The 23,263-nt window shown below is 36.6% G+C and overlaps 2 protein-coding genes across 7 annotated transcripts in view; one reads left to right on the top strand and one right to left on the bottom strand.

Moving 5' to 3' along the window:
- The window catches only part of NLRC4 (NLR family CARD domain containing 4), a 39,220-nt gene extending 38,577 nt beyond the window's left edge, over positions 1–643 (top strand). For all 3 annotated transcript variants that reach the window (XM_032652536.1, XM_032652537.1, XM_032652535.1), the window contains one exon: positions 301–643. In XM_032652536.1, the coding sequence (XP_032508427.1) occupies positions 301–593 (293 nt within the window). In that variant the 3' untranslated portion in view covers positions 594–643. The remainder of the gene's footprint in view (positions 1–300) is intronic.
- A 520-nt stretch (positions 644–1,163) lies between these two features.
- The window catches only part of SLC30A6 (solute carrier family 30 member 6), a 37,933-nt gene continuing 15,833 nt past the window's right edge, over positions 1,164–23,263 (bottom strand). For 2 of the 4 annotated variants that reach the window (XM_032652540.1, XM_032652542.1), the window contains 9 exons: positions 21,141–21,221; positions 20,631–20,666; positions 19,800–19,894; positions 16,807–16,855; positions 16,379–16,498; positions 13,815–13,917; positions 12,397–12,444; positions 11,260–11,328; positions 2,600–4,628 (listed from right to left, as the gene is read on the bottom strand). In XM_032652540.1, the coding sequence (XP_032508431.1) occupies positions 4,128–4,628; positions 11,260–11,328; positions 12,397–12,444; positions 13,815–13,917; positions 16,379–16,498; positions 16,807–16,855; positions 19,800–19,894; positions 20,631–20,666; positions 21,141–21,221 (1,102 nt within the window). In that variant the 3' untranslated portion in view covers positions 2,600–4,127. Of the gene's footprint in view, positions 4,629–11,259; positions 11,329–12,396; positions 12,445–13,814; positions 13,918–16,378; positions 16,499–16,806; positions 16,856–19,799; positions 19,895–20,630; positions 20,667–21,140; positions 21,222–23,263 lie in introns of all 4 variants that reach the window. The other 2 variants (XM_032652538.1, XM_032652539.1) reach the window with 2 other exon arrangements.

Here is a 23,263-nt window from a genome sequence, read left to right as displayed (position 1 = left end):
GCATCTCTCATGCCTCAATTTTTAAGCAATTTTCCGTTTCCTGGAAGAGTCAGGAAAAGGGAAAAATATATAATTCATTTATATTGGTTTGCTATACTAATTACTATTTATCAGATTCCCTTACATTTTAGTAAAAATATAATTTGCAAATATAAAGGACCAGGTTCACAATCACTGCTCTAACTACAGAGAATTCTGATTTCTTTCTTAAGCAAAGCACTAGTCCAAACATGGTCTCTTAAAAAAAAAAAAAGCTGTTTTGCTTCCAGCTAACATACTTATTTCTATCTTTTTATTCAGGTGCATTTTTTGAAAAGAACCCTCTGAAAAACTTCCAACAGCTGGATTTGGCAGGAAATTGTGTGAGCAGTGATGGATGGCTTGCCTTCATGAGTGTATTTGAGACTCTTAAGCAACTGGTGTTTTTTGACTTCAGTACTAAAAGACTTTTACCTGATGCATCATTAGTCAGAAAGCTTAGCCATGTGCTATCCAAATTAACTTTTCTCCAAGAAGCTAGGCTTGTTGGGTGGCAATTTGATGACGATGATGTCAGTGTTATTAAAGGTGCTTTTAAACTAGTAACTGCTTAAATAAAGGGTACCCTAAGCCCATGAATGCTCTGGGGACCCCATTACTTTTAGCCTGGCGATTTAAAAATCTTTGCTCATCTAGTCCAAGAGTCTGAAAGTAAATGGCAATCCACTATACACCTAAAAAATATCCTTCAGTGTCTGCCTAACTCACCCCTTCTAAACTTTTTTTCTTTTACTGATATCAGGATGATGTGTGGCACCATCACCTCCCTAGCTGGCCTCTTCCACGGAAATCTACTTTCTTAGTTTCATCATTCAAATAAAAAGGAGAAGGAAAAGAGGAGGATGCCAAGAAAATAAGCCCAAAGAAGAGGAGGAAATGGGAGGGAGTTTAACTTGACATCTATAAATAGTTCTGGTGTCCCATCACTTCTACTAGGAGTATCAGTTACTTGAAGGGGACTCCTGTTTATCCTTGTATTCCCTTTGGTCTCAAGAATAGCAGATCAGCAAAATTTATATATTGTATGCACATTTACTTAGTACAGGGCCTGGCATGTACTATACTCTCAACAAGCATTTGCTGAATATGGGATAAAGTTACCAATAAAGAACAAGCCAAAATTATTTAAAAGCAGAGAGAAAACTCCATGTATGTTCTTTATTCAAACAGTTTAATTCAAACAATTTGGAATTTAAAAAGTATTTTCTTACATAAGCAGATCAGACTCCCCAAAAAGATCAGCAATCTTTAGTTAAGCAAAAAATTGGCAGTTTATGAGTAGCTAAATCAGAGGCTTGAATGAGTAGCTAAACCAGTTGCTGATACGTGTATGTAATTCCATCTGTGACTTCAGAGATTAAGGAAGAAAGAAAAAATGGACTCCATTATTTTGTACCCTATGGAAGCTAAGGGTACCCTGCCCTAATCTTTTCCCCACCACCTCCAAAAATAATCCTTCCCTACAAAGAAAGAAGTCTAAGAAAAATCTGTTTAATCTAAACAGATTTAAGTCGAGGCAAGTCTGAAATAAACAAAAACCAAAATGGTGTCAACCTGTAGTTTACCCTCTGCTCTCATGGCATCTCCAATTAATGGCTCGGGTATTGGCATAGCTAACACTTGGCCTGTATGCTGAGGTAGTCACTGAAAAGAAATACTAGGTACAATGTTCCGTTTCACAAGTGGGCATATATTCGGCAGATTTAGTCATACAATTTTAGAGCTGATAGTTTCCAGATCAACTACTTCATTTCCCACCCTAACTTTACAGATGAGAAACCTCATAGAAGTTAAATGACTTGCCCATGGTTATAAAACTACTTATATAGTGGCAGCATGAGGATCGGAATCCAAATCTTGTCTTCTAGTCCGGTGTTTTTTTCTGTTATAATATAGCAATTTCTCAAACAGGATTAATCATATTCCATGAAGCTTGCTCTTAATCACAAACCATGGGTCAAGTACTTAATTCAAACTTACTTCTTTGTCTAGCTTCAAGTAACTCTGTGGCAAGATTTACTAGTAAGGCTACTACATCTAGGCCTATGCTGGGCAAGCTTCTTATTTTCATATCCAGAACCTGGTCAGATCTTGGCAAATAAGACTTCTTTATATAATAATGCCTGGAACAATGTCACCTGAAGCAGTTGGCAATACTGAATTTCAGCAAGTAGAGCCAATTCTTTCAGAACCCATATGCAACTTCTCAAATAGTGTAGGTGGGTATCAAAGCACCTTTGGAAGGACAATTGCACAGGTGTTACCTCTAAATGGGTGTTGAGGAAATAGGCATTTAACATCTCACAGAACTGTGTTCAGTACCTGGGCACTTTAAAAATCCCCTGGAGGTGGAGAAGACATGCATAGCATGGCAGCACATACCTCTTAATCATCACTCAGTACACGGCAGTTCTTCAGATTTCATGCATGACCCGAATTCACGTTTAGATGAGGTCAATGGAGGAAAAATCACCCTGTAATAGTAGACCAATAATAGGTATAGTAATAGTTGGAGAACATAAGACAAATGTCAAGGAACAGGTTGCCTTATCACATTTTACAAAGTTTCACTTTCCCCGGCAGTCAAGGTAGCGTGGGCTCTATTTCTTCAGCAGGTCAAGTGCCTGAACAGGGTTGCAGATGTCAAAGACAATGATCAACTCCTCATCAAGCAAGTTATTTGGGACATTGTCACTTATCACAGGATGACTACAATTCTGCTCGACAGAGATGGCTTCTTAGATGTTTATGATTCTACTGTAAAGAAACAGGATTTGGGAGTGTTGCTCATATTTAAAAGAGGATGAGTTTATTGAAGAAACTTGCAAAATCTAAAAAAAAAAAAATCTTCTCTAGATAGCTGCTGATGGCTGGAAATGTCAGAAATCTTCAGGAGTACTGGATTCTAGAAAAGTTGAATCCACTCTCAAAATCCGTTTTTAAAACCTAATTATAAAACTCATGATAAAATGAAAAAAATCTCATAGGTAATCTGTGACCGCTGCTTGTTATACTTTTTATAAGTAATGCTGGCCATGTTAGAAGTCCTTAACATTTGCATTTGGAAAATAATTTACATGATTCTCACACTTCGATTCACTTTTCAATAAAGCAAAACAAAGTAAGTTAGAAACTGCCTAATGCAGATATAACAATACTGTATTCTATAACCTAGGGTCCACTATGTTTTGGTAAAATTATATAATGTAAACTCAAATTGTTCATGCAACTTTGAAAAAAGATTAAATCGTATTACTACGTATGGAATTCCACCTATTTTGGTAATATATGTGATATATTTTGTTAATAAAATGAGGAATTAAAGTCAACCAATGAAAAGGTGACAAAAAGATAAATCTATCATTATGTCAGTATTTGGTTAAATGTAAGACAGAAAACTGGGATTCCTTCACTGCATATCACCTAAGGATTTGGTATTATTTAACCAAAATAAAACACTTTGAGAATGATGGGCCACTTACAAATGTACTGAAATTTTTTAATGAGAAAAACTATTAAAAAACTGATAAGTAAAAATTTTAAATTGTCCCAGATGGTAAAATATGTTTTAAAATTTCTGATAAAAATGTTTGCTTTTACTTTGCAAGACATAATTCAGGAGGACCTCAAAGGAAAATGTAGCAATTATGTTTGGAAAATCTATAAAAGAGACTTTTACTTTTAAAATGGATATTTTCTTTTCCTAAAATGTGTACTCAAGAAGCATGTTTATAAATTTCACTGAAGAAAGTATTATATTTTTAATAATGTGACAGATCCACTCCATCAAGTGGCTCTCTTATAAAGGTAGTGTTATGTCACACTGCAGTCAACTACGAAACCAAAGATAGCAAAATTCAAATTTAGAGAAACAGCTTTCTAAAGGAAGCCTATTTAAAGCCTATAACATTTAGAAGGTTCTCACTGCCCCAAATACATTTTACAAAAATATAGTTTCATTGGTTTCATGAAATGTGAACAAACCTACTATTCTCTAATTAGAGTAAATGATTTAACAGTCGATGCAACGTTGGATTACTAAATAAACTGAAAGCCAAGGAGTCAATATTCCTCATAAAAATAAAACATCATGGTCTTGGTTGTCCAATTCTATTGTTAGTTCCATATCTACTTGGTATATTTGTAAAACCAGTCCTGAATCCTTGGGTTGCTCCAATTCCTGGAACTCCAAGTCCTTGATTAAGCATGCTGCTATAAGGTGTGTGTCCATGATTAAGACCCAAACCATAAGGTCTTGTTTGAGTATTAAGAAGAATAACTGGGCTCACGTTTTTTCCAGGGGTGTTAAATGAAAATTCTGGAGGTGGACTACTGGGTTTAGCTGGAGTTGATGTAACAGGGTTGGAATCGTCAGTACCCTTTAAAGGAGGCATTGGGATTATGTGATGATCTGAAAAGTTTAGGACATTGGCTGCAACAGGCCCAGACAGTAAGGCAGGCCTGATCCAATCATCCTTGAAAATCTGAACAGTCAGAGTAGATACTAGTGTGTACAGCCTGTTGGTCACATGAGCAAGAACCATTTGTTCATTTGCATCTCGTCGAATTCTCACATGAACAGATCCAGCCTAAAAGGGACAAAATCATATGAAAGAGACTGCTTAGAATTATACTACTGAAAATTCCATTAGAAATGAACATTTTATTTATGATTTGGTTGTAACATTACTTGGTATTTTCTTTAAAACAAGAGAAAACTTAATGTCTTGATATTCCTTAAAGACTACTTAGTAGTAATTATCAATGTAAAGAGTTAATAAAATAATTTATGACTCTAAATAAAATGTGACTTTTTAAAATATTAAAAAAAGAAATCCATGTAGGAGGAAGGCAGACATGTTGTAACACAAGGCAGAATACAAATGAAGTATATGGAAAATGCACTGAAAGGTCAGAGAATGCAGGTATTAATTCAATTGAGGAAGACTTCAAAAGAAGATGGCATTTGATCTGGGTTGGTGGTCAAATGAAATTTCAAAAGGCAGAGACAGGCATTCTAAGCTGAGGGAATAGCAATTAAAACCCATGGCATGTTTGGGCAAGAATAAGCAATATTATTATATAAAAAGAAGTACAATATTTCAGGGAGCAGAAAAACAATGAAAGAGAGAAAAGACAGGAAGAAAAGGAAGAGGAAAGGAGGAAAGAAATAAGGAAAGGAAGAACAGAAAGAAGAAAGATAGGTCAGGTAATAAAGGTAAAAAGAAAGGCTAGGAGGGGGTTCTAAAAACCATGAGTATGGAGTTTTAGTTGCAGCAATCAAACAGAAGTAAAATAATTAGTGTTCAGAAAATTACAGTTATGGATAATTGCTAATTAGTTAGGAAATGACTGCAACAGTCTAGGTTAGAAATGAAGAAGGCTGAGATAGGACAGATATAGTGGGACCACAGAGGGACAGATGGATTCATGATATTCCATGGGCGATCTTAATTCTCAACTGGATATAATGAATGAGGGAGATGAAGTCATCAAAGATGATCTCAAGGTTTCTAGCCTAGGTTACTACGATACAGAGCACCAGGCATTACAATGATGGTTATAAGTATGCTTATTAACTTGATAAGATATTCATCATACATTTTGTCTTTAAAAGATAGTAAAATAACAGGTACAACAATGTTCATAGTTTGATTAAAACACACACACAGAAAAATACCAAGAATGGTATCACATGATCATCTCAATAGATGAAGAAAAAACATTTGACAAAATTCAACACCATTTATGATAAAAACTCTCGACAAAGTTGGTATATAGAGAACATATATCAAAATAATAAAGGCCATTTATGACAAACACACAGCTAACATCATACTCAATGATGAAAAGCTGAAAGTTTTTCCTCTAAGATCAGGAATAAGACAAGGATGCCCACTCTTGACATTTCTATTTAACATAGTATTAGAAGTCCTAGCCACAACAATCAGAGGAGAATAAGACATAAGATGCATCCAAATTGGGAGGGAAGAAGTAAAATTATCACTATTTGCAGAAGACATGATACTATATATAGAAAACCCTAAAGACTCCACCAAAAAACTATTAGAACTAATAAATGAATTCAGTAAAGTTTCAGGATATAAAACTAATATATAGAAATCTGTTGCATTTCTATATACTAATAATGAACTATCAAAAAGGAAAATCAAGAAAATCCCACTTACAATTGAATCAAAAAGGATAAAATATCTAGGAATAAATTTAACCAAGGAAGGCTTCCCTGGTAGTGCAGTGGTTAAGAACCCACCTGCCAATGCAGGGGACACGGGTTCTAGACCTGGTCCAGGAAGATTCCACATGCTGCAGAGCAACTAAGTCTGTGAGCCACAACTACTGAGCCTGCGCTCTAGAGCCCGCGAGCCACAACTACTGAAGCCCGCAGACCTAGAGCCCATGCTCCACAACAAGAGGAGTCACTGCAATGAGAAGCCCACGCACCACAACGAAGAGCAGCCCCCCACTCGCCACAACTAGAGAAAGCCCGCGTGCAGCAACGAAGACCCAATGCAGCCAAAATCAATAAAATAAAGTTAATTAATTAAGAAAAAAAATTTAACCAAGGAGGTAAAAGACCCATACTCTATAAGGCACCAATGAAAGAAACTAAAGATGATACCAATAAATGGAAAGATAGTTTGTGTTCATGGACTGGATGAATTAATATTGTTAAAATGTCCATACTACACAAAGCAATCTACAGATTCAATGCAACCCTATCAAAATACCCATGGCATTTTTCACAGAACTAGAACAAGTAATCCCAAAATTTATGTGGAACCACAAAAGACCCCAAATAGACAAAGCAATCTTGAGAAGGAAGAACAAAGGTATTATGCTCCCTGACTTCAAATTATACTATAAAAGTTACAGTAATCAAAACAGTATAGTACTGGCACAAAAACAGACACATAGATCAATGGAACAGAACAGAGAGCCTGGAAATAAACCCACACACATATGGGCAATTAATCGACAACAAAGGAGGTAGAAAACACAATGGGGAAAAGACAGTCCCTTCAATAAGTGGTGCTGGGAAAACTGGACAGTTACATACAAAAGAATGAAACTAGAACATCTTCTCATACCATATACACAAATAAACTTAAAACAGATCAAAGACTTAAATTTAACACCTGAAACCATAAAACTCCTAGAAGAAAACACAGGCAGTAAGGTCTTTAACATCAGTCTTCTCAGTATTTTTCTGATCTGCCTCCTCAGGCAAGGGCCACAGATAAAAAAATAAACAAACGGGACCTAATCAAACTAGAAAGCTTTTGCACAGTGAAGGAAACCATCAATAAAATGAAAAGGCAACCTAGTGAGTGGGAGAAGACATGTGCAAATGATGTCTGATAAGGACATAAAGAACTCATACAATTCAACATCAAAAATAAAAAAACCCAATTAAAAAATGGCCTTGGGGGACTTCCCTGGTGGTCCAATGGTTAAGACTCCGTGCTTCTACTGCAGGGGGCACAGGTTCGATCCCTGGTGGGGGAACTAAGATCCCACATGCTGCACGGTGTGGCCAGGAAAAAAAAAAAGGGCTTGGGATTAACAAAAACACACTACTATATATAAAACAGATAACCAACAAGCACCTACTGTATAGCCCAGGGAACTCTGCTCAATATTCTGTAATAACCTATATGGGTAAAGAATCTGAAAAAGAATGAACGTATGTATATGTATAACTAAATCAATTTGCTGTACACCTGAAACTAACACAACATTGTAAATGAACTACACTCCAATTAAAAAAAAAAGTGGGGGTGCAGGCAGAGGACCTGAACAGGCATTTTTCCAAAGAAGACGTACAAAAGGCCAACAGGAACATGAAAGGACGCTCAACATCACTCATCATCAGGGAAATGCAAATCAAAATCACAATGAGATTTCACCTCATACTTATCAAAATGGCTACTGTCAAAAAGATAAAAAATAACAAGTGTTGGCAAAGATATGGAGAAAAGGGAACCACAGTACATCACTGGTGAGAATGTAAAGTGTTACAGTCACTATGGAAAACTGTACAGAGGTTCCTCAAAAATTAAAAATGAAAGTATCATACAATCCAACAATTCCACTCCTGGGTATTTATCTGAAGAAAATGAAAACACTAATTCAAAAAGATAAATGCACCCCAATGTTCATAGTGGCATTATTTACAATACCAAGATATGGAAGCAACTGAAGTGCCCACTGACAGATAAATGGATACAGACATGGTATACATGTAGAGTGGAATATTACGCAGCAATAAAAAAGAATGAAACCTTGCCATTTGCAACAACTTGGATGGACCTGAAGGGTATTATGCTTAGTGAAATAAGTCAGATGGAGAAAGACAAATCCTGTATGTTTCCACTTATATGTGGAATCAAAAAAACAAAACAAATGAAGAAACAGAATAAAACAAAAACAGACTCACAGATACAGAGAACTAATGGTTACCAGAGGAGAGAGCGGTGAGGGAAGGGGCAAAATAGGTGAAGGGTTATTAAGAGATACAAACTAACAGTTATAAAATAAGTGTAAGACACAGGGATGTAATGTACAACACAGGGAATACAGTCAATATTTTATAATTTAGTATGGTGTATAATCTATAAAAATATCAAATCACTATGTTGGGGGGAAAAAAGAATGACAGCACTTATCTCTAGATGGTAGAATTATTAAGGATTTTTGTTCTTTTTGACTTAAGTTCTAATTTTTCTAACAATGGGGTATATTTGTATAATAAAAACTTAAATAAAAATACGTACTAAAAAAACAAGCAACAGACAGAACAAAAATATATAGTAAATAAAATATATAGCAGACATTGTTGATTTTTAGATAAACTCAGATTTCAAAAAAAGAAAAAACTATAAGAGCACCTAAATTAGCAAAATAGTTGGCTTAGTTACAATGGGTCTAAATCTATGGCTTGAGCACTAGTAAGAGCGTTACTGCTAATCATGAGATAAAGAAAATATCTTACTGCTTGAATTTGACTTCCATTTTTATTACTTTTAGGTAAGAAAAGCCATGTCTACAAATCGAGTCATCTTTGATTTCTCCCTTTCCTTTGCCACTGTGAGATGGTAATCTCAGTTTTCACTACACAAAATTATAAAAGATACTGTATCTCCTCTTTCAGTCTGATATGGAAGTCAAAGCAATTAAAATAAGTGAAAACCATTTCCAAGTATGAGCTTGAACAGTGTCCTATGATAATGGTGTTTGCATTAATCTATGGCTTTTGTGACAATTATTCCCGGCAGCCCAAAAGCTTGTTTTATTAATTTCCTTGGTCTTAATTAGGCATCACATTGGTGTAGCTGTTGGATGGCCAAGTTCTGAACAGCAGAGATGATTGTGTTTATAAGCCACCCAGCTAAATAAACACTTGTCTACTAGTTTGTTACTATCAATACAATTAAAAGAATGATTAAAAGTGAACTGTAAGGGGGCTTTCCCTGGTGGCACAGTGGTTAGGATTCCACACTTCCAATGCAGGGAGGGCCTGTGTTCAATCCCTGGTCAGGGAACTAGATCCCACATGTGTGCTGCAACTAAGGAGCTCACGAGCCAAACTAAGGAGCTTGCTTGCCTCAACTAAGACCTGGCACAACCAAATAAATAAAATAAATTAAAAAATATTTAAAAAAAAAAAGTGAACTGCAAGGGACTTCCCTGGTGGCGCAGTGGTTAAGAATCCACCTGCCAATGCAGGGGACACAGGTTCGATCCTTGGTCTAGGAAGATCCCACATGCCGCAGAGCAACTAAGCCCATGTGCCACAACTACTGAGCCTGCATGCTAGAGCTCACTACCTGCAACTACTGAACCCACGTTCTGCAACTACTGAAGCCCACGTGCTCTAGGGCCTTCGAGCTGCAACTACTGAGCCCATGTGCCACAACTACTAAAGCCCCCACACCTACAGCCCATGCTCTGCAACAAGAGAAGCCCCCACTTGCCGCAACTAGAGAAAGCCTGCACGCAGCAACGAAGACCCAATGCAGCCAAAAAATAAATTAATTAATTTAAAAAAATCTTTTAGGTATAGAAACAAAAAGATCAAGTCACATATAAAGGTGAAAAAAAAATCAGACTATGTATGATCAGGCTTTATCACCATAATGCTTTATGCCAGAGGAAAATGGAGTAATATATTTAAGAAACTCAAGGAAATAAAATATGTGCTCAGGATTTTATATCCGGCTAAACGATTTTCAAGTATAATGTTCACAACTGTTTTCAACATTCAAAAATTTAGGGAATATGGTTCCCAAGGGCCTTTCCTGAAGAATTTACTAGAGAATGAGTTTTAGATATCCAAAAGACTAGAGAGGGGAAGAGAAGGAAAAGGAAGAGATGAAGCAGCCATTTTTTGCTAAAAGAGTATAAGCCTGAAACTAAAGACTGCAAAGTAGTGATATCATTGAGCTGTTGGACCAACCCTAATCTGCCTAACTCTGAAATCTGTGTTATGCTACAAAAGTCAAATCCTATTTTCTTTTTAAAAATGATATTGTAGAAGAGTAGTATTTAATAACATGGAAAACTGTTCATTATATATTAAGTGAAAAGAGCAGATTATAAAACAGCATGACCTCATTTTCTAAAGAGAATAAGTATACAAGTATTAATACCAAAACATCAATAGGATTATGGTTGTTTAAATTTTTTTTTCTGGGTACTTTCCTGTATTTTCTTCATCATTCCTGACACAGGAATAAAATCATGCCATAACAAAATCTCTTTGGTAATGAGGTCTAAATTGGACTAGAAAACACGGAATTTTATGCTGAAGCAGCTGTTATTATAACTCTTTAACAAATTCAGCAAAAATATCCAAAATAAGAACGGTAATAAAAAAGAAAATAATTGCACATTTTACTTCTGCAACATTTTTGTATTTAGGTATGTATGACTATGGATTTTTCTTTTTTGGACAGCCCAGTATTGAGATCATTTAGTTTGAAAGGAAAAAAATGAAAGAAGAAAAACAATTCTCAGTTAGGTTACTAAATCCATCTACATTTTTTACTTTATTGAACAGAAATGGGAATCAAAGGATCTACAAAAATTTTAAAGAAATACTTTTTTCAGTTTTAAAAAGTATAAACTAAGTTTATAAACTTTGTTTTATAACTATGTTTTAAACTATGTTTAAACTAAAGTAATATATAGAAAGCATACCAATGAGCCAAAACCTAGGGTCCAAAAATGCTCATTTCGGACTTCCAAAACTCCATCCAACGTAGATACCTAATCAAAAACACAGAAATAGGGCTTTTGTATTTGACATAACCAACACAGTTCAGTCACATTATGGGTTTGCTGTAAGCCTAGAAATGACATGGCCAAACCCTGCCTGAAGACACTTACTAGCCAAGAGAAGTCCCAGACCATTCACTCCAGATACCATTTCTGCTTGTTCAATACTAAGCCAGGGCCTTCTTTTCCAGTTTATTCTCTGCACCAATCCCTCAAGAATCAGGTCTTCACTTCCCTCATTCACACCTTGTTCAACAGTGTGTAGTTCTTTTCACCTTATTAGTATAGTATATATTTATATTCAGCACTTGTGGTATCAGAATTTTTTTGTCTTCTCAATCATTCCTTTCTCCGGATTCCCTTTTAACAAATTTCTGTACAATACAGGATGTTATTTGGATGTGGGCCAAAAGGAAATTCCAAGGCCAGATATACAGTGTGTGGCCCATTGATTCAGTGGCACAGACCCCACTACGTGAAGCAAGTGGCCAGCTATATTGATCAAAGTGGCCGCTGTGATACTGACAACCAATAGTTTAAAACACTCTCAACATTCAAATAATTTGATTATCTTATTCCTTCATTAGTTAACAGTTGGAATTTTATAACAATACAAAATCTAAACCTACAGATCAAGATATTAGGTGCTGAAGCAATCACCATGTAAAGGTGGCCTCTGACTTAATCAAAATCCTAGGTTTGAATACAAAATCATAAAAATCACAGCATTTATATAGCAAATAGTGGGGCCTTTAGACCATTACCGTCTACATTTATTGGGCTGGCCAAAAAGGTCGTTCCGGTTTTTCATAACATCTTATGGAAAAATTCAAATGAACTTTCTGGCCAACCCAATACTTCAAGTGAATCTGGCTTCCAGACTGTGCAATTCGTCAAATTGTTCTATTTTTGTCACTATGTTATGTCTCCTACTATATCATTGTAAAGAACAAAAACTTCCCTAAAATAAAATTCTAGAAAGAGTTGAAATTATTTGTACCCACTCTTTGCATTCTCTAATTATAAATTAAAATGATTTTACTTATTATTCCATCTTACCTCTCTGATAAGTTTATCCAACTGACCAATAACATGGGGTGGTGTTGTCTGGGGAAAAAAATAAAATAAAATATGAATCTAGAGAGAGAAAAAACTTTTGCAACAGTAGTCCTGACACTAAAAAAATTGGGTTTTACACCAGCCTTTGCTTTGTTTCACATGTGCCGTATCATGATTTAGGGAAGAAAGGCTTTAATTGACCCACTAATAAAGCAGCATCAGAAATCAGCCCATGCTTATTTCTTATATTGCAAAAAAGCTGCTATCTCTAGAACCAAATAATCAATAAAAAAATCTTTAAGAAAGTAAAATTTTGTATAAGGCATAGCACTATAAAACTAATCTAATTGTTATTACTGCTTCTGGAGAGGGAGATACAACCCGTAAGTTTTAGAAAAGGCATAAGGAAAAGACAGAAGGAAAAGCAGTGCTTACACATTCATCTAGTCCTGGGAAACTACCTTTCTATTCAGGTGCTTGTCTACAGGTGTTCCTATTGTTTCAATAAGTAGTGATTTCGCATTTTAAATTTAAAAGTCTCACTAATTCAAGAATAGAAAATAAGAAAACAATCATAACCAGATTATACGATAGCCAAAGCACATTTATTAGGGGAAAATGAATATATAAAGAAGATTTTAAGTAATATTGTTTTCACTTGAAACATTATTAGAGGCAAAATATTTTCATTTATGCTTTTGCCTTACAACTACATGAAGATCTGTGCCTATTTTGTGCATCAATAGTACTTCATCTGGTTTTTTTTTTTTTTTTTGCGGTACGCGGGCCTCTCACTGTTGTGGCCTCTCCCGTTGCGGAGCACAGGCTCCAGATGCGCAGGCTCAGCGGCCATGGCTCACGGGCCCAGCTGCACGTGATCGGGGCACGAACCCGTGTCTCCTGCATCGGCAGGCAGACTCTCAACCACTGTGCCACCAGGGAAGCCCTGGTTCTTTTTTTTAAAAATAAATTTATTTATTTATTTTTGGCTGAGCTGGGTCTTTGTTGCTGCGTGTGGGCTTTCTCTAGTTGCAGTGAGCGGGAGATACTCTTCATTTTGGTGCGAGGGCTTTTCACTGCGGTGGCTTTCCTTGTTGCAGAGCACAGGCTCTAGAGTGCAGGCTCGATAGTTGTGGCGCACAGGCTTAGCTGCTCCGCGGCATGTGGGATCTTCCCGGACCAGGGCTCGAACCCATGTCCCCTGCATTGGCAGGCGAATTCTTAACCACTGCGCCACCAGGGAAGTACCATCTGGTTCTTACTATTAAAATTTCAGAGATTATTGTTTGGCTTCATTTCCAACAGTGCCCTCCAGTAGCTAAAAATTTCATCATCTGGTAGAAGAACCCATATTGTTTTATAATCAGGTAAAAGAACATAGCTAATTTTAAGCATGCATATTGAAAGAAGAGCCTTACCTGGAGTAGTACTTTCCCGCTGTACACACTCATGGGATACATAGTGCCAAATGTCATCAGAGCAATGGCTATGGCTGATGCAGTATCTACAGCAAAATAATTACTGAAAAGAAAAAACAATTCTAAATCTTAAATGTATGCTTCACTGGGCTTTTTACAATTTAATCTACCAAACTTTAATTATCTAAAGCAACAGGACTGTTTTACCACAGCTGGCCACTACTGGCAATGAGAGCATCTCAAAGGAAAATAAAAGGTTTTCAGAATCCTTTCTTGCCAAAGTTTAGGGGGAAATAACTAATATTTATGTTAATTAGTGTGACGAGAGATGATGAAGAAAAATAATATGAGCATTTCCCCACAATGTATTTTCAATCTACTTGTCAACTATAAATATTTCATATATATTTATTTGCTGCAACAAATAAAAACCTTTAACTAGTAATTTCTGATACAGGAAGACCAATAGAATTCATCAGTGATTCTATCAATTTTGCTGTAAACAATAACTCCAATAATTACTATTAAAATTTTTCAAATTCCCCAGGAATTTCACAAGGTGAGATTCTCTAGGAATTTGCTATAGCAACATTGTGACTGAAGTGCAACATCTCATCAGTAGTTCACTGTTCTATTAACAAGACAGACCAAAATGCCAATGGTTACAAAGCTGATCATGTACTCTTTTTCACTTTTTCCCATATGTTGGGAATAGAAACATGAGTAAAGACATAGATCCTGCCTTTGAAATGGCAGGAAACATACATGTGAAAAATATAATAAAGGACTTTGGGTACAAAGGAGAAGTCCTACAGGGTATCATGGATGCACAAAGGAGTGAGTGGCAAGCCTACTGGGGTAGGGATAACGCAGAAACGCTAAATATAAAAAGAGGTGACAGGGGTTTCCCTGGTGGTCCAGTGGTTAAGACTCCGCGCTTCCACTGAGGGGCGCTCAGGATCGATTCCTGGTCGGGGACGTTCCAGCAGCAAAAAAAAGAAAAAAAAAAAAGAGGTGACATTTGAGCTGAGCCTTCAAGATGAGCAAGATGATGCGAGCAAGATACTGTAGACAGTGAAAGCAGCATGTGCAAGGGCATGAAAACCCTGATGCAGCAATGAAACTATCAACAGTTAAGTATATATAGATAGACGGATGGCTAGTAAGGTTGGTAGAAGCTTCACTGTGTTAACAACTTTTAATTATTTTAAGTACCCAGAAGAGAATTTTGAAACAGGAAAACATTATGTTCCGATTTGCAACTTTTAATGATCACATCAGTAGCGAAATAGCAGATAACTAAAGATGTGTGAGAATAAAAATTATAAGATCAGAAGACTATTCTAATTAGGCCAAGGAAATGATCACAAAGGCCTCAATTTAGGAAAAAGAATGGGAAGAAGGGTAAGATAATATTAAAAAGAAAGATTAAACAAGAGTAGGTGACAAGACTATTGTTTACAACAGCCAAGACATGGAAACAACTTACGTTTCTGTTGACAGATAAATGGATAAAGAAAATGTGGCATACACATACATAAATATATACACAATGGAATATTAGTCAGCCATAAGAAGGAAATCCTGCCATTTGTGACATGGATGGACCTTGAGGGCATTATGCTAAGTGAAATAAGCCAGACATAAAAGGACAAATATGTATAATTTCATTTATATGAAGTACTTAGAGTAGTCAGATTCACAGAGACAGAAAGTAGGATAGTAGTTGCCAGGGGCTGGGGGGAGGCAGAATGGGTAGTAATTATTTAATGGGTACAGTTTCAGTTAGGGAAGATGAAAAAGTTCTGGAGGTGGATCGTGATGATGATTGCACAACAAAGTGAATGCACTAAATGCCTATGCAAGTACTGAACTGTATGCTTGGAAATGGTTAAAATAGTAAATTTTATTTTATGTATGTTTTAACACAATTTAAAAGCAGAATACAAAGGAACAGACTGTAGTAGCATTCACTGAGACACAAAGTACAAGAAAAAGCAGTTTTGGGGATGGGGGGAAATAGGTTCAGTTGAGGTGGACATGAACAGAAGATATGCTTTTTGGAATTCAGTAGAGATCTGGGCTAGAAATAAAAATGTAGGAATCACATAGAGGTAGTAAATAAAAACATAATTGTATGTGATATGCTAGGAGAGTATGCAAAACGGCAGGGAGTCACCGAATCACGTCATAAAATTAAGCTTAAGGCTGCTAAAGTCTCTTTCCTAATAGACTTGCTTTTTCTAAAGTTGATTCACATCTACTTCCTGTCTTCCCTCGCTCAGCAACAGTCACTGTGATCCATCTCTCTTTTACCCTCTTCTCAGTCTCACTCATCAGGTCAGCAGCAAGGAATTTAAACAGTTTTCCAGCCTGCATTATAGACTGTGGTGAAAATTTCTTATTGAATCCAACCCCCATAATTTTTCAGATGAAGACACTTGAGGACAAGACTTGACCAAAGTTGCACAGATCACAAGCAAACATACTATAAGCTTAATCCCTAGCCATCCTACTGATGCCCCAGGAATCGAAACACACTTGATAGCAATAAAAATACTTACTTAATTTCAATTAGCATATAAGTAATACAAAGAGCAAATGCTCCAGCAAGATCAATCAAAACAAATGGATTCATTCGGGGAAGGAAGATACTGCTAAGTCCTGGAATAATTCCACACAAGCTATGAAAAAACAAATAAAAAGAGTATTCATTAGTAGAACTTACGTAATACTGATGAAAGTCATATAAAAGATGACTTGTATTTTAGTATATCTTTTAAAGAAAGCAAAGAGAATTTGGGAACAAAACTCTCACTCATAAAGGTCTCTTTTCTATCGCCAATTAAAAAGTAAGAAAAAGTAAAGGGAGAATAAGAATCTGATCTGTGAGATTCACGTAGTAACCTCAGCAATAATAATGCTGAGACAGATGCATTTCTTGGGCATTCCTTCAACGTTATGTGTATCATGAAATCCCATAACATCTTACCTTCGACTAAGATCTGCAACATGCTCTTGAAGCCAACTCGTACTAGCAGCTTTAAAAAGAAAATACTTAAATTATGTATATAGAATAAACCATTACCAGAAATACTTGATTCTTAAATTTAAAAAATAAGTTTGGTCATGACTGTATAACATTACAAAAGATCACGTTATTCCTCAAATCTAGAACTTTTTTCTCTTTTATGCCTTTAGGATACTAAATGAAAAGCAGTTTCAACTGCAATATACAGCTGACCTGAAGGAATAAGTGAACTTAACGTATTTCATTGCCACTATTAATTTGAAGTTTTAAAGGCTTATTACAGTGTAAAGCGAAGCTTCCTAACCAGTGGGCTGAGAATGGGTTGCAGGTACACCGATTACTAACTCGCTCAGCTCTCAGAAAGGCCAGGTGGGAATCTGGCTACATGCAGACGCCTGTCAGTTACTGTCCCTGGACAAGTAGCCTCCAGGCTCAAGCATCCTCTTACACTTATCCCAGGGTGCTACAGAAATTCTCATTTTTTAATGTGTACCATGATGTAAAAAAGATCGACAAGCCATATAAAAAGTAGCCTGGTAGAGCAGTTTAAGAGCAGACTCTGATGCCAGAATACCTGGCTTCAACCCCAGCTCTGCCCTTAACTAGATGTGTAGCCTGAGACAAGTGACAATCTCTCAGGGCCTCAGTGTAAAATGGGGATAATATCAATAAAATGATTTACCTATGGTTATAGGAAGAATTAAACGGGTTCTATGTAAAGCGTTTATCACAGTGCGTGGCAGATAGAAAGTGCTCAATATTATTTTCCACTTAAATTTCAACTAATGTTGTACAATAAATGTTGATGTTTCTGTGAACTTTCATTTCCAGCTAATAAAAATACAAACTAGATGATCTTTCTAGAAATAAATTTGGCAATATACATCAAAGACTTAAAAAAAGTGTATTTTTTTTTTTTTTTTTGCGGTACATGGGCCTCTCACTGTTGTGGCCTCTCCCGTTGCGGAGCACAGGCTCCGGACGCGCAGGCTCAGCGGCCATGGCTCACGGGCCCAGCCGCTCCGCGGCATGTGGGATCTTCCCAGACCAGGGCACGAACCCGTGTCCCCTGCATCGGCAGGCGGACTCTCAACCACTGCGCCACCAGGGAAGCCCAAAATAGTGTGTTTTTAACCCATTTATAATTTCTTCTTTGGGAAGAAGAAGTGGAAATGCATACAAGAAATCTGGTACAAAAAAGGGTGGGGCTGCCCTGGTGGTTGAGAGTCCGCCTGCCGATGCAGGGGACACGGGTTCGTGCCCTGGTCCGGGAAGATCCCACATGCCGCGGAGCGGCTGGGCCCGTGAGCCATGGCCGCTGAGCCTGCGCGTCCGGAGCCTGTGCTCCGCAACGGGAGAGGCCACAACAGTGAGAGGCCCATGTACCGCAAACAAAAAAACCAACAAAAAAGGGTGGTTATAGCATTATTTGTAAAAGGTTATATATTATTCTATGAAACAATAGACTGTTTAAAAATATTCATGACAAAATATTATGCAAGCCTTAGATACTTTTTTTTTTTTTTTTTTTTTTTTTTTTTTTTTGCGGTATGCGGGCCTCTCACTGTTGTGGTCTCTCCCCTTGCGGAGCACAGGCTCCAGACGCGCAGGCTCAGCGGCCATGGCTCACGGGCCCAGCCGCTCCGCGGCACGTGGGATCTTCCTGGACCGGGGCACGAACCCGTGTCCCCTGCATTGGCAGGCGGACTCTCAACCACTGCGCCACCAGGGAAGCCCTATGCAAGCCTTAAAAAATCATTTTTTCAAAGAGTATTTAATGACAGGCAATACTCAAGACATAATGTTAACTGTAAAAAGCTAAACATAAAATTGTTAATTGATACAATTCTAAATATGTAAAAAATATATATATGTGCATAGAAAAAAAATTAAAGGAACAAAATAGAAATGTTAACAGATGTTGTCTCTGGGTCATGAGATTATCAATACTGTTTCCTTCTTGTATCTTTCTGATCTTCACAGAGAGATACAGTTTCTAAACCTCTGTACCTTCTTAGAATTTCTAGAATGAGCATTATACTATTCTAATAAAGTTTTTTCTAAAAAATTCTGGTCATCACAAATATCATTATTTAATTTTCTAGTTCATGCAGTAATTCTTAAACTCTAACTCATACAAATACAACTCATACTTTGTAACACTCAGGAAGTTGTTTAAACCTGAATGGGTATTTCAGAAAGCTTTCTTCCCTTGGTTATCTTGGTATTCAAGTCAGTGAGACCTAAAAAGACCCTCACCTATTTTTGCTTCAAAGTACAGGTGTGTGGGTCTGTGTACACAGCCCACTTTTGTTTTTACCTCACTTCTCCATCCATCAGTGGTTAACCCTTTGTAGGTTAGTGGGATTCCAAAACATTGAAATTATTGAAAAATGCCAATAATTTAGACCACTGGAGTGAAAAGTCTATCTGAATTTTTAAAGACTTGAAAATAAAAGAATATATCAAAAGGAATAAAGTTTTGCTACTTTCAAATATATGCCTACCCACCATTGCCCAAGAGAAGTTCCTAGGAACTTATCTAATTAACAAAATACAATTATTTGCAATGAGCATAGCAACTAGTCTATGTACACTGATGTTTCTGAAATGCTTGCAATAAAAAAAAAATGCTTGCAATAAACTTTTCTTAGGTAGGTTATACATGTAAAATCTCATTCATGTTATTTGGTAAATGTAATTTTTTACTGCATGTAATTTAATACATAAGTCAGTTTTGCCTGTTTTTAAGTAATATGTTATTTTAAAGCTTGTAATAATTAGATTCCGTTTCATAATTTTTTGCTCAGAGAAAGACTTTAGAACCTTTGGGGTAGTCCCCTCTTCTCTTCAGGATATACTTTCTCATTGATCTATGAATTAATGAAACAAACAAAAGACCTGTTTTTATGAGAGATTAATTGGTTTTTTATTAATGGTAAATAAAAACATACCTTCAGAGACATAAGCAAAAGGTTTATTCCGAATAGAAAGCATTGTGAACAGGTTGAAAGAAAGAGCCACAAAAGTACCAACTAATAATCTTCCCCTGAAAAAAACAACATTCATGATTATTTTTTTCTTGGTAATGCCAATACGTAATTTCAGCATGTAGAGAGACTAAGAGATGGGAAGGCAGAGTGGTCTGCTTCAATGGTTTAGTATTTGCAGAGCCAGAATCTGAACTTGGTTCTAGCCCCATGACCAACGTCCTGTCTACTGTTGTTCCACCTTACACAGGACCAAAAAAAAAAAAAAAAAAGACTCTTAGCATTAACAGTATCTTCTTACAGGTAATTGCTGTTATAAATTTTTAGAAATGCTAATGGTATTTGGTTTACAGTCCACTGGCTAGGTCAGACTATCCTGAATTAAACTGATCAGAATAGGTAAAGTCCACATAGTTGGCCACTATGTTGTAAATAACAGCAATTCCATCTTTTCTACAGCTGCTACTAAAAGACTTGGAGGATCCAATCTTAAATTACAGAAGACCAGATGGGGCTGGCTTAGGATATTGACCTGGGCCTAGAAATACCGAGGGACCCAAAATCAGGGTAGAAAGGCCTTCCTGTTCAGTATAAAAATGTAAGGGCTTGGGAACAGTTAAGGGTGAAAAGAGGGAGTCTTGGGATTTGGGGATTTTGCTTGTGAAATATCAATGAAATATATATTACCACACTCTGATATTGGCCAAAGTAACCACTACTTAATAACATATCAATTAACAACTGGGAATCAAACTCAATAGTAAATTATATGTTATGTTAAAAGCAGAAGCTCACGTGTGTATCTCAGGCTGCTCCAAAAAGCGTTCTGCACTAAAAGAAGGAAATAATGTATTAAATAAGTCCTACAAATTATAAAATTATAAGATTTTATTAAATATATAATTAATAAATTCACAAAACTTTTTAAATATGATAACCAACTGTTGATTATTAGTAGTGATGAGACAAGCAGACCCACAAATTATCCTCAAGGTGTAATTCAATCTTTCTCTACCAAACCTGTTTCAATGGGTTTATACTAAGTATTAAAACATGTCTGTGTGAATCCTTTCCTTTCATTCACACCTATGACTAAATTTAGTAGCATCAAAGAAGGTAATAAAAGAAGGGTGAAAGGAAGGGAGAAAAGTCTGAAACATGGAGAAATTGTACTATCAAAACTCCAGCACTGCTCATTTTATTTGTATACCCTTCCAACCCGACGTGTCTCACTGGATTCTTTCATATTCCCAAAGGTGGCATAGGTAGAATTTGCAGTGACAGTAACATTGTATACAAATGTACCTTTCTTTTAATATAAAGAGAGCTCCCAATTGTGCCAAGACTGTGGATGCAAATACAGCCAGGACTTCTAATCTTTCAAATCTGAAATTGGAAAATTAATTAAATCAGCCTAATTCTTTCAATTCACAAACTAGTATCTCTAGAACACATTCATTCACTCACTATACATGTGCCTACTATAATCCAAACGCTGTTAAAAAGGACTACAATTTCTAGAATGACAATAAACAATGAACATCACAGATTTTAAAAAGAGTGCCTATTTGTACAACATATACTCCTTAGGGCTTTTATTTTCTAGAAATAACCATTATTATAATAACAGCACTTAATTGACCCATCTTGTGTCAGACACTGGTCGAAGTGTTTAACATATTACCTCATCTAAATCCTTATGAGGGTTAGTTTATCCACTTTTTTTTTTTAAAAAAAGAGATAAGGAACCTGAACCCCAAAGAGGAAAAGTAACTGTTTAGAGTCATACGGCTTGCAAGTGAAGGAGTCAGGTTTTCAAACTCAGACACTCTGGCTCTAGAGTTCATGATTTTAACCACTACTACACTGCCTCTCCTATCTACACACAATTGCAGTTAACTGAATATGTCTTATAATCCGTAAGCTATCAGCTGGAGGCCAAGGGCTGTTGTCTTATTTATCTTAGTTTCTCCCACTGCACATAGTTTAATGGCATTCAACACTTGTAAGTATATATGCTTAAAATTTCAAGGAAATAATTATCTTCGGAAACGATAATAAAATAATTAACGATGTTCATCACATTAGTTGTTTTTTCCCTCAAATGAGTTGATTTAATTCTAGGTGGTACAGAATTCAGAATATTCAGGAGATAATAAAGGACGTTCATCACATTGCTATTTATAATAGAAAAATGTTGGAATCAACAACATACCATTACACATTATTACAAATATAAGAGAAATGTATTTACTGACATGGAAGGATGGAAATGAAAAAAAGTGGGTTATAGGAGAGTATGAAAAAAACGGTATGTAAATGTAGCAACATTATTTGTGGTAATTGACAAGTTGATACTAAAGTGTGTATTGAAATGCAAATGGTGTAGGAAAGCAAAGACAATCTGAAAAAGAACAAAGCTGGAAGATTTACACTACCACATAACCAAGATTTCAAAACTACAGTAATTGACACAGTATGGAACTAATTCAAGGATAGACAAATATACCAAATAGAAAAGAGAATCCAGAAACAAACACATACACAGTCACTTGATTAATAAAAAATTAGCACATAAAAGCAATAAAGAATAATTTTTTTCAATAAATAGTGTTTTATCAAACTGAATAGCTATATAGAAACAAATGTGCCTTGACCTTTACCTCAACCCATACACAAAAATCAATTCCAGGGCTTCCCTGGTGGCGCAGTGGTTAAGAATCCGCCTACCAATGCAGGAGACACAGGTTTGAGTCCTGGTCCGGGAAGATCCCGCATACCGTGGGACAACCAAGCCCGAACACCACAACTACTGAGCCTGTGCTCTAGAGCCCGTGAGCCACAACTACTGAAGCCTGTGTGCCTGGAGCCTGTGCCCCGCAAAAGGAGAAGCCACCGCGATGAGAAGCCTGCGCACTGCAACGAAGAGTAGCCCCCGCTTGCTGCAACTAGAGAAAGCCCGCACGCAGCAACAAAGACCCAACACAGCCAAAAATAAATAAAATGAATTAATAAAAAAAAATCCTAGGGCTTCCCTGGTGGTGCAGTGGTTGAATCCACCTGCTGATGCAGGGGACACAGGTTCGTGCCCCGGTCCAGGAAGATCCCACATGCTGCGGAGCGGCTGGGCCCGTGAGCCATGGCTGCTGAGCCTGCGCGTCCAGAGCCTGTGCTCCGCAACGGGAGAGGCCACAACAGTGAGAGGCCCGCGTACCACAAAAACAAACAAACAAACAAACAAAAAACACCCCAAAATCAATTCTAGTTTGATTGTAAGCCTAAATGTGAAAGGTCAAACTGTAAAACTTCTAACTAATAACAGGGTAGAATATCTTTATTCTGGCCAAGATTTCTTGACAAGTACATAAAAAGTATTAACCATAAAGGAAAAGACTGATAAATTGAATTTATCATTGAAATTAAAAACT

This window comes from Phocoena sinus, chromosome 13 (genome assembly GCF_008692025.1).
Source record: "Phocoena sinus isolate mPhoSin1 chromosome 13, mPhoSin1.pri, whole genome shotgun sequence".
Classification (NCBI taxonomy): Eukaryota; Metazoa; Chordata; class Mammalia; order Artiodactyla; family Phocoenidae; genus Phocoena; species Phocoena sinus.
Note: the sequence above shows the minus strand (reverse complement) of the source record. Positions and strands in the feature narration are given on the sequence as shown.